General features: G+C 38.7%; 2 protein-coding genes across 3 annotated transcripts in view; both read right to left on the reverse strand.

Moving 5' to 3' along the window:
• The window catches only part of BCL2L13 (BCL2 like 13), a 1,170,396-nt gene that overhangs the window by 216,768 nt on the left and 937,514 nt on the right, over positions 1-16,114 (reverse strand). The gene's annotated exons all lie outside the window — the stretch shown is intronic.
• ZDHHC17 (zinc finger DHHC-type palmitoyltransferase 17) overlaps positions 1-16,114 on the reverse strand; it is an 81,679-nt gene that overhangs the window by 12,584 nt on the left and 52,981 nt on the right. For both annotated transcript variants that reach the window (XM_049783386.1, XM_049783385.1), the window contains 2 exons: positions 7,606-7,748; positions 5,137-5,239 (listed from right to left, as the gene is read on the reverse strand). In XM_049783386.1, the coding sequence (XP_049639343.1) occupies positions 5,137-5,239; positions 7,606-7,748 (246 nt within the window). The remainder of the gene's footprint in view (positions 1-5,136; positions 5,240-7,605; positions 7,749-16,114) is intronic.

Below are 16,114 nucleotides of genomic sequence, written 5' to 3' on the forward strand. Positions count from 1 at the left end.
TAGTGAAAAAATAAGCTGACCACTTGTTAACACATAGTGTACTTATATAATGTACTACTAGTAAATAGGTAAGAACTAAACTTAAGATGGTATCTTTAATGACTTCAGAAGAAAGCACATTCACATACATACAACACACAAAACAGACAAGAGGACTTCTGGCAATATCTTTAGAATTCATGAAACTGATGATTAGATCCAGTCATAGAGTGAAGCTTGGAAGACCATCAGCATGAAAGTAGGGGAGAAATGGAGCAAGAGACAATTAAAGGGGGAAAAGCTTATGAGGAAAACACATCAGAGAATGAAGATCATTTTACAATCCTTTCATTTTACATATATAATTATCCCAGTTCCTCATATAAGCTCATTGTTTTAAAAACTTTAAATATAAATAGATAAAAAATATTGGGGGGGGCAGCAGTAGGGTGTTTGCCTTGCATGTGGCTAACCTAGGAAGGACCAAGGTTCAATCCTCTGGCATCCCATATGGTCCCCCAAATCAGGAGCGATTTCTGAATGCATAGCCAGGAGTATCCCCGAGCATCACTGGATGTGGCCCAAAACCAAATAAAACAGAACAAAATATATTTTGGGGAAAATTTTCAAATCATTAATAGTTCAAAAGTGGTATCAACAAAATCAACAGTAGGACTATATTGGCTATAATAGTGAGGTTTAGAACTGCCAAAGATTAAAAATGTAGTCAGTGAGTGATTTTTTTAACACAAAGAAAATGAAACAAAATAATGACTGTTTTAAACCTACTATCCAGCAATAATTAACCACTGCTAAAATTGCATGTGTTCATTTTCCCAGCTCTCACCTTTGTACAGTTTTAAAATCAGATTGTGTGAATAAACTTTAGCATTCTTTCACCTAATATGTCCTAAGCATAAACCCACATTTTACTGATGAGGGCTGGAGAAATAGTACAGCAAGGAGGGTGCTTGATGCCCCCACCCCCAGTCAGGAGTGAGCCTGAGTATAAAGTCCTGTGTGCTAGTCCCCCAAAAAAGTTTTTTTTTTTTTGGTTTTTGGGTCCCACCAGGCCGTGCTCAGGGGTTACTCCTGGCTCTATGCTCAGAAATCGCTCCTGGCAGGCTTGGAGGACCATATGGGATTCCGGGATTCAAACCACCATCCTTCTATATGCAAGGCAAATGCTTTTACCTCCATGCTATCCCCCCCAAAAATGTTAATGTATATTTTATCCTTAACACGATTGATAAAGCCATCTCCCTATTCAAACTGGATATTTTATTTTCCCAATTTCTCCCTACTATAATACTAAGATAAACAGCCTTGTAAATAAATCTTGGACTTTATTTCTGATGATTTACTTATCAATGATTATGACATAAAAGAGTATTACTAATGTTGGGATCACGTTGGCTGTACTCCAGAATTTACTCCTGCCTCTGTACTCAGGGCCCATATGTGGTGCCAGGGTCCAAACCCAGGCCAGCTTCATGCAAGGCAAACATTCTACCCGTTGTGCTATCTCTGGCCCTGGCAAGCACTATTGTACTTCCATTGTCAATTATTCTGTAAACAGGTAAGAACTCGGTGAGAGTTAAGAACTTCTTCCCACAGGTTTTGTACGTTCTCACAAACTAAACTGAAAACATCATTCTGAAAATTTTTTTTTTTTTTTAGTTTTTTTTGTTGTTGTTGTTGTTTTTGGGTCACACCCAGCAGTGCTCAGGGGTTACTCCTGGCACCACGCTCAGAAATCGCTCCTGGCAGGCTCGGGGGACCATATGGGATGCCGGGATTTGAACCAATGACCTTTTGCATGAAAGGCAAACGCCTTACCTCCATGCTATCTCTCCGGCCCCTCATTCTGAAATTTCACAGGGCCCAGGTACATGGTTCTTTCAGAACATAAACAAAGGTATTATCATTATATTAAACAATTAGACATCAAAGTGTGTTGTGATTTCATTACTAAACAGCTATACAAATCAGATGTCTACAGTTCTATTAAATCTCGTCCTCTCCAGAATTCTCTGAGGCTGAACGTCGATCATCCTTCCATAAACTGAACATTCTTGGGACCAGAATGCATACAGAGAGTACTAGTGTTAATTCCCAAGTCTCAAATAAAAATGCATCAAGTAAAGAGATGGAAGGGGGGTATTCCAGGAAAAATGTTCAGGGGATCATACCCAAAACCTCCACATGCAAAGCCCTGAATCAGTGGCAACTCTCATCTCCTAGAGTTAGGATTCTTACACTGTAACTGTCGGGGGTGGGGTGTACTTGGTGGGGCTGCATAATGCTGGGCAAGCCAGGCAATGTCTAGACTGAGAAGACAAAGGCATGCACAGTTCAGACAACTGACTAAAACAAGTAAAATGGGAATTATCTGTCAATTTATTTTAAAGACAAAACTAATTAAAGAGAAAGTAAAATAGATTTGCTTGTTCTGGTTCTCTCTAAAAATCTACCTCTCAGGACTAGAACAAAAGCACAGCAGGGAGGGACACAGCCCAATCTCTGTATTCCATGCATCCCCAAACCCACCAGGACTAATTCCTGAGCATCACTGGGTGTGCCAAAACAACAAAAACAAACATAAAAATCTACCTCTCAAGTTCTCAATTCCCAATGCATTGGGAATTCTCAACTGCATTATAGTTAATATTTTATACTATTTCCAAATAAAGAAAAATGCAAATTATGTCATATAAAAACTACCTTGGAGGGGCCGGGCGGTGGCGCTGGAGGTAAGGTGCCTGCCTTGCCTGCGCTAGCCTAGGACGGACCGCGGTTCGATCCCCCGGCGTCCCATATGGTCCCCCAAGAAGCCAGGAGTAACTTCTGAGCGCATAGCCAGGAGTAACCCCTGAGCGTCACAGGGTGTGGCCCAAAAACCAAAAAAAAAAACAAAAACAAAAAAAAAAAAACTACCTTGGAAAAAGGTGTTATTATCTTGTAATTTATCGATTTTCCTATTCTATTTAAAATGCATTAAGCAAATGTCTATAATTATTTTGAGATAAGACTATAACTTCTTTCTTAACCATAAAATTTATTGTCCAATTTAGGAAATAAAGTTAGTAAATATGTCTGGAATAACAAAGTCATTTTAGAGGTTGGTGCTTTTTCTAATTTTTAAATAGTGACATGATGAAAACAAGCAGATTGCTTTTCTCATACCAGAAGTTCCAGAAAGACAATTCTAATGCTTAATAAATCCTTAAAGAACAGTTTTTATTGTCAAAAGGCATTGAAACTGCCACATGGAGCCATTTCCACAGATACTGGTGCCAGGAAAGTATTACACTGTCTTGGAGTAATCTTGTAATGTTATAAAAATATAATAAGCACAACTCTGCATCTTAGTCTCAAAAATAACTCTATCTCTCTGAAATACAAAATAATTTAATAAAAAAGAAAACAGTAAGAGGCAAGAAGGGAAGTGAAACCAAGTATTTATTAACCCACATCATGACAAACAGGAGACAGTCACTGAAATCTGAAATCTGCCAATCAGATGTTTTTTTTTTTTTTTTTTTGTTTTTTTGGGCCACACCCATTTGACGCTCAGGGGTTACTCCTGGCTATGTGCTCAGAAATCACCCCGGCTTGGGGGGACCATATGGGATGCCGGGGGATCGAACCAAGGTCCGTCCTATGCTAGTGCTTGCAAGGCAGACACCTTACCTCTAGCGCCACCTTCCCGGCCCCCAGATCTGTTTTAAACAGATTTTATAGTCATGTAATGAAAACAATTTAATCAGTTTCTATGAAAGGGATCTTTATTATAATAAAGTAGGATCTCTTGCTAAGATTAAACCTTTCCCACATAAATACACTTAAAAGTTTGTCACTAATCTTATTCTCTGATATGACATGCATGCACATTCATACATTCTGAACAGATTATGTTCCAAACTTTTTGAAAGGGCCACTCCCAACAATACCCAGCACTGTTTGGTGCTGGGGGTTCCTAAAGTCACTTTAGTCAAAAACTATATTGTGCTTTTCAAAGTAGAAAGACATAGAAATCATTTTTAAAACAACTAATAATTTACAATATATGACTTACAATGCTTTTCAATGAAGAAAAATAAAATAACTATTATCTGCACAGCAAAATTAAGTTGTGATATTAAAAAAATACTTCAGTTTTGATACTAAGCCATCAAAATCAGAGTTTCATAAAGATTCTGAAATCAGGTTTAGAAGCAAACAAATTAAGTCTGTACCTCAGCTTGACCTAAAAACACCGTTGTCAGTCATTAATACACACTGCCTCATTTATAAAGGGAGAAAACAATACTGACTTACAGGATGTTCTATAAAGTGAGTGTGAATGGTTGGGGAAAATCCCCTTAAGGGTAGCAAGCGTATACTTTAGACAGAGTGAGGCACCACATATGGATCTCAATCCCGTGACCTCACCAGGAGTGACCCCGAGCATAGAACCAGGAGTGACCCCGAGCACAGAGCCAGGAGTAAGCCCTAAGCAATGATGGGGGTGATGCCTTTCCCCAGCAATCCTCCCAAAAAAGGAAAAGGAAATCCTCTTTAAAGGTTTAGTAATAGTGACTATTATTGCTATGAAAAGCAGTTTTTAAATTCCGTCTATGAAAATGAAGCTTGAAAGCTGGTCTTGACCAGGCAGCTTGTCACTATGTGGAGCAGATCAGGGAGGAAGCCACCTCAGAGGAGGAGAGAAACAGATATGCATGGTAACCAATCAGCAAAGTATCTAAAACACTATGACTAAAAGGATGAAGTAAAACTCAAGTGCCTCCAACAGAAGCAAGGTGGGGATGGGAGTTGGGGGTGGAGTACAGGAGGGAAAGAAACTAAGGGCACTGGTAGAGGGAAATGAGCATTAGTGAAGGGACCAGTGTTGGTATATTGTATGTTGGAACTCAGTCATGAATAAACTTGTAACTTTGTAATTCATGCCAATCCCCTTAGTCAAAGCAATCTATCTATTAAGCCTGAAATGAAATTTTGAAATGAAATATTAAAAACATTATTTATGCTAGGTTCACAATGTTTACAAAAGTTTTACTGTAGTAAATAGTGAATCATTTGGTTCAGTGTTATATTATCAAATACAGGTCTAAATGAATAAATAAACACTGATTTGGATGTGACCTTCCAAAGGATATCATTCCAAAACCAGAAGAACCATGTCACATACATCCAGAATTTGGTTGCCAAATATATTCCAAGTGGCAATGCACTGTGCATTGAATGATCAAAAAAGGATCTGTAAAACACAAATTTTAAAGAGTTAAGTGGCACATTTTGCTGTAAAACAATTGAAATGCTTGCATTAAAATACTATTTTTATATAAAATGAATATGCCCAATACTAAAGGAGTTCATAATAACTCAGCAAGATCATAAAGTTCTTCTTTAGTCAGCAAGAAACAGAAGTATATTCCAGGTGCTTTGGGGATACAACTGCTTATTTTTCACCTCCCTTGCGCTGCCATAGGGATGAGGGTACAAATTCACATGGCTATCCATGGCCTCATTGTCCCTCAGGATAACACTTGATGTGAGGGTGCAGTGATCAAACCTGCAAGTTCTATCACTCAGTCACTTTCCTAGGCCTTCCATATAAAGTTTTTTGGCTTGCTTTTTTTTTATTTGGGGTGGGACGTAGGTGTTGGGCTACACCCACTGGTACCCGAGGTTACTCCTGACTCTGCAGTCAGGAATCACTCCTGGTGGTCTCAGAGGACCATATGGGAATCCATGGATGGAACCTGGGTCAGCTTCTTGCAAAGCAAATGCCCTCCCACTGTGCTATCTATCACTCCAGCCCCAAGCATTTTCTTGGTGGGGGGAGGGGGGCAACACCTGGTGGTTACTTCTGGCTCAGAAATTACTCCTAACAGGTTGAACCACATAGGTTGCCAGGAATCAAACCCGGGTTGGCTGCATGCAAGGCAAATGCTCTCCTCTGCTATGCTACAGCTACAGCTATGGCCCCTCCCCATACACTTTCTAAACATTATTTTAGGATCTTCCCATTCGCTTGAGTCATAGTTTCATTTTAGTTTATATAATAACTATCTTCTGTTTATTACCCACAAATACATATGGCTAGATGAATGAGAACAAGCATGTATTCCATGTTTCATTAATATTTCCCTGGTAAGCTTCTTTTATTTATTTTTTTTATTTTATTTTTTGGGGGGCCACACCCGGCATTGCTCAGGGGTTACTCCTGGCTGTCTGCTCAGAAATAGCTCCTGGCAGGCACAGGGGACATTATGGGACACCAAGATTCAAACCAACCACCTTTGGTCCTGGATCGGCTGCTTGTCTCTCTGGGCCCTTCTTTTATATTTTTGTTTTGGAGCCACCAGCAACGCTCAGGGGAAACTCCCAGGCTTGGGGGACCATATGGATGTCGGATTGAACCTAGGCCAGCTGTGTGCAAGACAAATGCCCTACCTGCTGTGCTATTGCTCAGGACTTTTTTTTAAAGTGAAGTAAAGCAATTTTTCTTGAACAAAATTTGCTTAGAAAGATGTAAGACGAGAAAGAGGGCAAATATGTGTTCAAGAGAGGTCAGGCTTCTCCAGAACAAAAAAAGGCCAGCATGATCTGTGTGCATTATAAATCACTTGTCTCCATGTACAGCAACTTCAGGACTCTGCATGTCAATTCTTTCCCTGTGCTCTGGGGAGAGGAGTGGGCCATATCCAACTGTGCTCAGGTGCTGCTGGGCTTTGGGACCCCAAAAGGGTACAGCAGACACTGCCGCACACGGGCTACTGCCCAACCTCTCAGGAGAACCTTAAAAATGAATCCTACTGGGCCCAGAGAGATAGCACAGCGGCGTTTGCCTTGCAAGCAGCCGATCCAGGACCAAAGGTGGTTGGTTCAAATCCCAGTGTCCCATATGGTCCCCCGTGCCTGCCAGGAGCTATTTCTGAGCAGACAGCCAGGAGTAACCCCTGAGCACTGCCGGTGTGGCCCAAAAACCAAAAAAAAAAAAAAAAAGAATCCTACTTTCTATCTTCAAGTATGCCCTACCACTTGAAAACAAGACTTCTTTCTGTGAACTCACTAAAACCAAAGAAGATATAATCCCTATAGAATGGTTAGTTCAAATATTGAGATTACTAGGAAATAAATATGTGTATTATACCTTCAGTTCAATACACTCAAATCCACTTTGTATTATGTTTCAAATTCATCGCACTTGAATTCACTTTCATTAAACTGTTTATGAACTGTATTTAGTATTTTAATATTTAACAATATTAAAAGTTAAAAATTATAATGATTTCACATATAAATTTACTTAAATTCTTTGCCTATTAAGAACAAATGGATTTTATGTAGGATAAAACTTCCATATACTGGGGCCTGAGAGATAGCATGGAAGTAGCACGTTTGCCTTGCATGCAGAAAAAAACGGTGGTTCAAATCCTGGTATCCCATATGGTCCCCCGAGCCTGCCAGGAGCCATTTCTGAGTGTAGAGCCAGGAGTGACCTTTGAGCGCTGCCAGGTGTGACCCCCCCAAACAAACAAACAAAAACCTTCCATATAGTTAAACTTCCATATATATATATAACTTCCATACACAGTTAAAAGTAACTTACTTACTTACTTAGAAAGAAACTGCACCGAAGCCCATACACCACCATACATTAAACCTTTAATGAGCCAGGAATCAATATTTAGGTCTGCTATAAATCCAACCAGCCAAATAACTAGGAAAGGAGTTCCCAGCATTACTTTCTGCCGAAATTCCTGTGCAGAAAAGACAACAACAGTAAATTAGAAAGTTTTGTATGTTCTAAGTAGTCTCACTGTCAACCACTGTGGCCATGTGGAAGCAAGAGGATGAGTCATTCACTCAAAGATGCTGATCAAATGCAGGTGCTACTAGGAGCATGCTCTGTCTCTGGTGGCAGGCATCGAAACCAATGGTTGAAATGTGTAAAAAGAGAAAAGCATAAGCAGAGAAATGAGTCTTCATAGCTATAAAAGATAACAGGATCACCTGCTAACAGAGAGGACAGAAAAGCAGCTAATGATAAACACCTCACAATTCCAAAGTACTAGAGGGTCAAGGATAAGCAGAATGACTCTTGGTCTAGGAAGGAGCTTTACCAGGTTAAGAAACCTCAAGCAGCTGAGTTGAAACAAAGGACCAACAAAGTCTTATAGCCCACAGGAGAGGTGATGTACCTGTACACACAAAAGGACAACTTCCTACTGCCCAGATGGGAAGTTCGTGCTCCCAAATACAGAATCTCTCTACTCTCCTGTAATCTTCTCTTCTGAAAAACACCATCTATTACCTGTTCCACTTAACAACCCTGGCAAAGCTTACAGTCAGTCCACAGACTCTCAAGTTATTTGAGGCAATAAAACAAATATTACAACTGTGGAAGCAGGAGAGATAGTACAGCGGTAGGACAGTTGCCTTGCATGCAGACGACCTGGGACGGACCTGGGTTTTATCCCCAGCAGCGCATATGGTCCCCGAGCCAGCCAGGAGTGACTTCTAAGTGCAATGGCCAAAAAAATAAAAAAATTTTTAAAATATTGCAACTGTGATCTAACAAAGCTCAGCACATAAATATTATTGTCCCCTATCACCACCTTTCTGAAATCTCAGATGGTATTAATTTTTTTAAAGAGCTCCTTCCACACTATGAGAAAACACAAGGCTAGCCTGGAGGAGATTTTTGGAGCATGGCATACAAGTCAGTCATCTTTTTATGAAGCTTTTACTTTCAAAAACCAATTTCACATACAGTCATAATAAATCACCCCCTTTACCAAGCCCCCCCCCACCCAGTAGCTACCATCATGGCAAACAGCATTACAATCCCCCACAGGACACTAACATAGGCACTGGTAAGTTGCAGAAAGTCTCCAACACTACAGGAATTCTTCATTCCACTTCATGGTTCCCTCCAAGAGATTAGATTCCCTTTACAGGCAACTTCATCCACATCTCCTATTAGTTTCCTGGGAATCACTAAACTGTTCTACGTTTCTGGAACTTGATCATCTTTACAACTTTTATAGATGGAATTGCTCAGCATTTAACTTTATAGTTTCCCCCTATTCAATTTTATGGAGATTAATGTAGATTATCCCACATATTAGTTTGTGTTATTGTTTTAGGATATTTCATATTATGATAACAACCATTTGTTTAGACATTTACCCAAAGATTTGAGTTAAATTTTCAATTTGGAGCTATAATTAATATTTACTATAATTACTCCAAACAGGATTTATGTGAACTTAAGTCTTCACTTGTGTAAGATAAACACCCAAGAGTGCAGTTTCTGGGTTATAGGGCTAATTGCCAGTTAATTTTTTTAAAAGATACTGAGAAACTAGTATTGCATTCTATAACCCCCAGGTACTATAATTTTGTCTTTTATTTTTTACCATCTACAACGTTCATTTTTAAAAATATCTTTATTTAAGCACCATGATTACAAACATGTTTGTTGTTGGGTTTCAGTCATTAAAAAGTACACCCCCTTCACCAACCTTCAGGCTAACAATGCCCCCAATCTCCCTCATCCCCCACCATTCCTTCCCTATCTTTGAGACAGGCATTCTATTTCTCTCACTTACTAACTACCATGTCAGCTGTTGGTGTAGTTATTTCTCTAACTGCACTTATCAATCTTTATGATAAGAGTTATATCATGGGCTGGTCCTCTACTCCTCATCGCTATTGTATCTAAGTATTATTATCATACTGTTATTTTTCTTAAATCCCAAATGAGTGAGAGTATTCTGTATCTCTCTCTCTCCCTCTGACTTATTTCACTCAGCATAATAGTTTCCATGTCCATCCATGTATAGGAAAATTTCTTAACTTCATTGTTCCTGACAGCTCCTAGTATTCCATTGTGTATATGTACCAGTTTCTTTAGCCACTCATTTGTTGTTGGGCATCTGGGTTGTTTCCAGATTCTGGCTATTGTAAACAGCGCTATAATGAAGATAGGTGTACAGAAAGTATTTTTGTATTGTGTTGTTGTGTTAATAGAGTATATCCCTGGGAGTGGTATTGCTGGATCATATTTCCAGAGTTTTTAGGAATCTCCAAATCATTTTACAGAAAGACTGGACTAGAAGGCATTCCTACCAGAAACAAATGAGAGTTCTTTCCTCCCTGTATCCCACCAGCACTGATTGTTCCTGTTTATTTTATTAATTATTTTATTTAAATTACCATGGCGATTGTTCCTTTTTTGTGTGATGTGTACCTGTTTCTGTGACATGAGATGGTACCTCATTGTTGTTTTGACTTGCATCTTCCTGATATGTAGTGATATGGAGTATTTTTTCATGTGCCTTTTGGCCATCAGTATGAAATGAACAGAAAAAAAATGTCCATTTCTTCTCCCCATTTTTTGATGGCACTAGATTTTTTTTTCTTGTTAAGTTCTGTCAGTACCTGTACATCTTATCTGGTGGGTATTGGGTGAAGACTTTCTCCCTTTCTGGGGATGGCCTTTGTAACCTAGTCACTATTTCTTTTGAGATGCAGAAGCTTCTCAGTTTAATGTAGTCCCATTTGTTTATCTCTGCTTCTACCTGTTTGGACAGTATTGTTTCCTCCTTGAAGATGATTTTAGCCACAATGTCAGAGAGTGTTTTACTTATGTGTTCTTCTATATACCTTATGGTTCTGGGTCTGACATCAAAGTCTTTAATCCATGTGCATTTTTTTTTTTTTTTTTTTTGTGGTTTTTGGGTCACACCCGGCAGTGCTCAGGGGTTATTCCTGGCTCCAGGCTCAGAAATTGCTCCTGGCAGGCACGGGAGGACCATATATGGGACGCCGGGATTCGAACCGATGACCTCCTGCATGAGAGGCAAACGCCTTACCTCCATGCTATCTCTCCGGCCCCAATCCATGTGCATTTGACCTTTGTGCATAGTGGTAGATGGAGGTCCAAGTTTACTTTTTTTTTTTTTTTTAGTTTTGGATCACATGGGTCACTCCTGACTCAGCACTCAGAAATCGCCCCTGGTTTGGGGGACCATAAGGGACACCAGGGGCTCGAACTAAAGTCTGTCCTAGGTTAGTGTGTGCAAAGCAAACGGCCTACTGCTTGCAGCACTGCTCCAGGCCCCCAAGTTCGCTTTTTTGCATGTGGCAAACCAGTTGTCCCAACACCACTTGTTGAAGAGGCTTTCTTTGCTCCATTTTGTGTTTCTTGCTCCTTTGTCAAAGATTAACTGATCGAATGTCTGGAGAACATTCTCTGAATACTCAAGTCTATTCCACTGATCTGAGGAAATTAAAGAAACAGAAACACTCCCAAATAGTTTTTTATGAAGCTAACATCACCCTAATACCAAAAGCAGAGATGATGCAAAAAAAAAAAAACCAAAACAAAACAAAACCAAAAATAAAACCCAAACTACAGACTAATATCTCTGATGAACACAAATGTAAAGAGCCTCAACAAAATAGGATCCAATGCCTCATCAAGAAGGTCATACACCATGACCTTTAATCATGCTGTTTTAATAAGTATTGCTTTGCAGCATAATTTGAAGTTAGGAAAAGTGATGACTTCCATCTTCTTTTTCTTAAGGGTTGCTTTTAGTTATCCATGGGTGTTTATTGTTCCAAATGAATTTCAGGAGTCTTTGATTCACTTCATTGAAGAATGTCATTGGTATCCTTAGAGGAATTGCATTCAATATGTAAAATGCTTTGGGGAGTATTGCCAAACCATGAACAGGGTATGTGTCTCCATTTCCTTGTGTCCTTTTATTTCTGGAAGCCGTGTTTTGTAGTTTTCTTTGTATAAGTCCTTCACTTTTTTAGTTAACTTCAATGTATTAGAGTTTCTGTGGCACTAATGTGAAATAGTCCATTTATTCTCTACATTATTTGTGTTAAGATTTTTGCATGTTAATTTTAGAGCCTGCCACTTTGCTATATGAATTTATTATTTCTAGGTTTTTGATGAGTCTTTAGAGTTTTCTTTTTTTTGTGTGTGTGTGGTTTTTTGGGTCACACCCGGCAGCGCTCAGGGGTTATTCCTGGCTCCATGCTCAGAAATTGCTCCTGGCAGGCACGGGGGACCATATGGGACACCGGGATTCGAACTGATGACCTCCTGCATGAAAGGCAAACACCTTACCTCCATGCTATCTCTCCGGGCCACTTTAGAGTTTTCTAAATATAGTATCATGCCATCTGCCATGAGAGACTGACTTCTTCCTTTCCTATCTGGATGCCCTTGATATCTTTTTCTTGCCTAATTGCTATGGCAAGTACTTCCAGTACTATATTAAATAGAAGTAGTGAAAGGGGGCAGCCTTGTCTTGTACAAGATTTTAGAGGAAAGGCTTTTAGTTCATGTTTGTTGAGTATATTATTTGTCATTCATTTGTAGTGGATGGCCTTGACTATACTGAGATAGTTCCTTCCATTCCCATATTGTTGAGTTTTTGTCATGAACGGATGTTAAATCTTATCAAATAATTTCTCTGCATCTATTGATATGATCATATAATTTTTTCTCTTGTTAATATGGTATATTATGTTGACTGATTTACGTATGTTAAACCATCCTTGCATCTCTCAAATAAAACATACTTGGTCATGGTGTATGACCTTCTTGATGAAGCATTGGATCCTATTTGATAGGATTTTGTTGAGGCTCTTTACATTTGTGTTCATCAGAGATATTAGTCTGTAGTTTGGGGTTTTTTTTGGTTTTGTTTTGTTTTGTTTTGTTTTTTTGCATCATCTCTACTTTTGGTATTAGGGTGATGTTAGCTTCATAAAAAACTATTTGGGAGTGTTTCTGTTTCTTTAATTTCCTGGAAGAGCCTGGAAAGAATTTGGTAGTTATCAAATAAAGGCAGGGGATGGGAAGGGGAGAGGGGGTCATGTTACACTGGTGAAGGGGGGGTGTTCTGGTTATGACTGTAATCCAACTACGATCATGTTACTTAAATTAAAAAATATATTTAAAAAAATAAAAGTCTGAAAGAATTCATTATCTGGGCCTGTGCTTTTGATTAACATCTTAATTTTCTCAATATTCTTTTTAGATATGCTAGATCAGTGGTGGGCAACCTTTTTTTTTTTTTTTCAACTGAGCCAAATCTCGCCAAAACCACGATTGAAATTTATTTTGAGAGCCACACTGGGCGCGCACTGACAGAGGCTAGGAGCAGAATCCTGACTCCTGGAACAGCTGCCGGTACACAGAAGAGACGCATTAAAAAGTGTAAAGAGCTGCATGTGGCTTGTGAGCCTCGGCTTGCCAACCACCGAGCTAGATCATCCTGGTTCATTTGTGGAAGATTATAAATGTCTAAGAATGTAACCATTTCTTCCAGGTTCTCTTGTTTTGTGGCAGTTTCTCAAAGTAGTCTCTGATTACCCTTTGAATCTCTGTAGATTCTGTAGTGATCTCCCCCTTTTCATTTCTAATTGGGTTTATTAAGTTTCTCTCTCTTTGTGAGTTTTGCTACTAGTTTATCGACCTTGGTTATTTTTTCAAAGAACCAACTTAATTTTGTCTCTCTCTGAATCCTGACCAGCACCCAATGTTGTCACAACTTTTCTGTGATTCTGACAAGTGAGCACATCACTCAGACCTCAAACAGCTGGAAATACAGCTTCTTCGGTTCAGGTCTATATACCCAGCATTCCTTAGGCCCAATGATGCTCAGGGGCATCAAGGGCCACAATGGCCAGTACTTGGGGAGCCGCTCCCTGCCAGAGACCAAACCCAGGACCTCACATACATACCACAAATGCTTCATCATGTTCTGTGTACCTGTCTACCTCTTTCACATCTTATCTGGTGAAATTTTTCTTCACGTCTTTAGCCCATTTCCTAAAGTGACCATTTGATTTAACTGTTAAGTTTTAAAAACTCTATTAAAGGCTATTTTTAAAAAGCTCTTTTAAATATATTCCAGAACTATATTCTAAAATTAGTCCTTTCTAGCTACGTAGCTTACAAATACTTTCTCACAATCTATTATTTTTATTTATTTATTTTTGATTTTTGGGTCACATCTGGAGGCATTCAGGGGATACTCCAGGCTCTGCGCTTAGTAATCACTCCTGGCAGGTTCAAGGGACTATATGGGATGCAGGGATTCCAACCACCATCCATCCTAGTTCGGCAGCGTGCAAGGTATGTGCCCTACTGATGTGCTACCATTCCCACCCCATAATCTATAATTTCATCTTAACAGTAGCATGTTTTTTTAAGACAAGTTTCTAGGGGCCGGAGAGATAGCATGGAGGTAAGGCATTTGCCTTTCATGCAGAAGGTCATCGGTTCAAATCCCGGTGTCCCATATGGTCCCCTGTGCTTGCCAGGAGCAATTTCTGAGCATGGAGCCAGGAGTAACCCCTAAGCACTGCCGGGTGAGACCCAAAAACAAAGCAAAACAAAACAAAACAAAACAAAAAAACCAAGTTTCTAAATTTGATACAGTCCAATTAATATCTACCTTTTAAAAAAGTAATTGGATTACACTAGGCATGCCTAGTGTAGACATGTATCCTGTCTTAATGAATTTTATAAAACAAGACTCTAAATCAGATATAGTTCAATTAATCAATATCTACTTTTTAGTTCTAAGTTTTTGGGCCACACCAAGCATTGCTCAGAGATTACTACTAGAAGGTATTAGCAGTAATTTTATCCCTCATACATTTGGGGATCAAATGGGTTGGCTGAGTGCTAAGGCAAGTGCCTTACCCCTTACTATCAATATTTACTTTGATGGACTATGTTTCTCATATCAAGTCCAACCTCTTTGCATAGAACTAGTTTCTGGCAAAGAAAAAAATTTTCTTTTTTCCCAATGTTTGACATCTGACATTTAGGTAATTTGTGTCCTAATATGAGATTTGAATAAAGATTTACTTTTATATTGCCTTGCCATGTCCCAAGTACTCTAATATGTTAAAATAACCATCTTTACTTCACTGAACTGCTTTCCCATGTTTGTTCAAAGTCAGAGGGCATTTCTCTTGAGCTCTAAACTTCCATTGGGCCTGCAGCAACAACACCATGCAGTCTTGAAATGGCAATTCACACACTGGAATCTTGAAATTTCAAGATCCTCTTCTTTTTCAAATAAATTTTTCTAGGCATTTCCAGAGAAATTTTATAATCATTTTGGTTATACAGTTAAAACTTTGCTAGAATTTTAATTCAATTGCATTCAATCTGCATACCAATCTGGGGGCAATGGAAATATCCACTGGTGAATTTCCCAGTTCATGAACAGTATATCTCTCCACAAATTAAATTTGATTTCTTTCATCAACACTAAATAAAAAAATCTTAGAATACTTATGCTGTTTATGTTTTAGTTAGATTTCTACCTAAATAAACTCAACATCTGTTCAAGCAATTTTAAGCTGTAGTATCTCCTCATTCCCCAAAAAGTGATCATGTGCTTACTCCTAGTATATAAAATAAAACAGAACTTTATCAACTTCTTACATTCTCTAGACTTAGATGACTTCTACAAATTCATTCTACAAATTTAATTTGTAGGTTTGGGGGGACATTTTTTTTAAATACAATGAAACATGTCAAACACAAGTAAGAATAACAGTATTTCTTCCTTTCTAATTGCTATGCCTTAATTTAGCTTACTAGCTCTAAATTCCAGGTTTGGGATACAGCTCAATGACAAAGTGGAACCCTTGGTTCAACCCCCAGTGGACAAAATCAAGAATTCCCCCAGCCTAACACTTTCTAAGAGCAGAAAAATGGCTCTACTCACCTTGCTCAGGGAAAGCATTCAGGCTTTCACCAGTAAGTATGATGTTAACTGAAGGCATTAGAGTTGCTCTTTACAAAATTCTGGAAGCTCACTTCTATCCCTACTTTTCTGAATTTTAATCATGAGTGGATATTGATCTTTATCAAATGCCTTTTCCGCATTTATCAAATGATTGATATAATCATGAACTCTTTCTTCTTTAATCTGTTAAAATGATACATTATATTGATTAAAATATTAAATGGTTCTGGCATCTCTGGGGAAAGACCTCATGTGGTCATGATGCATAAATGCTTTTAAATACTGTTTATTTCTATTTGTCAATATCTCATTAATGATTAGGA

The sequence above is a fragment of the Suncus etruscus genome, chromosome 11 (genome assembly GCF_024139225.1).
Source record: "Suncus etruscus isolate mSunEtr1 chromosome 11, mSunEtr1.pri.cur, whole genome shotgun sequence".
NCBI lineage: Eukaryota > Metazoa > Chordata > Mammalia > Eulipotyphla > Soricidae > Suncus > Suncus etruscus.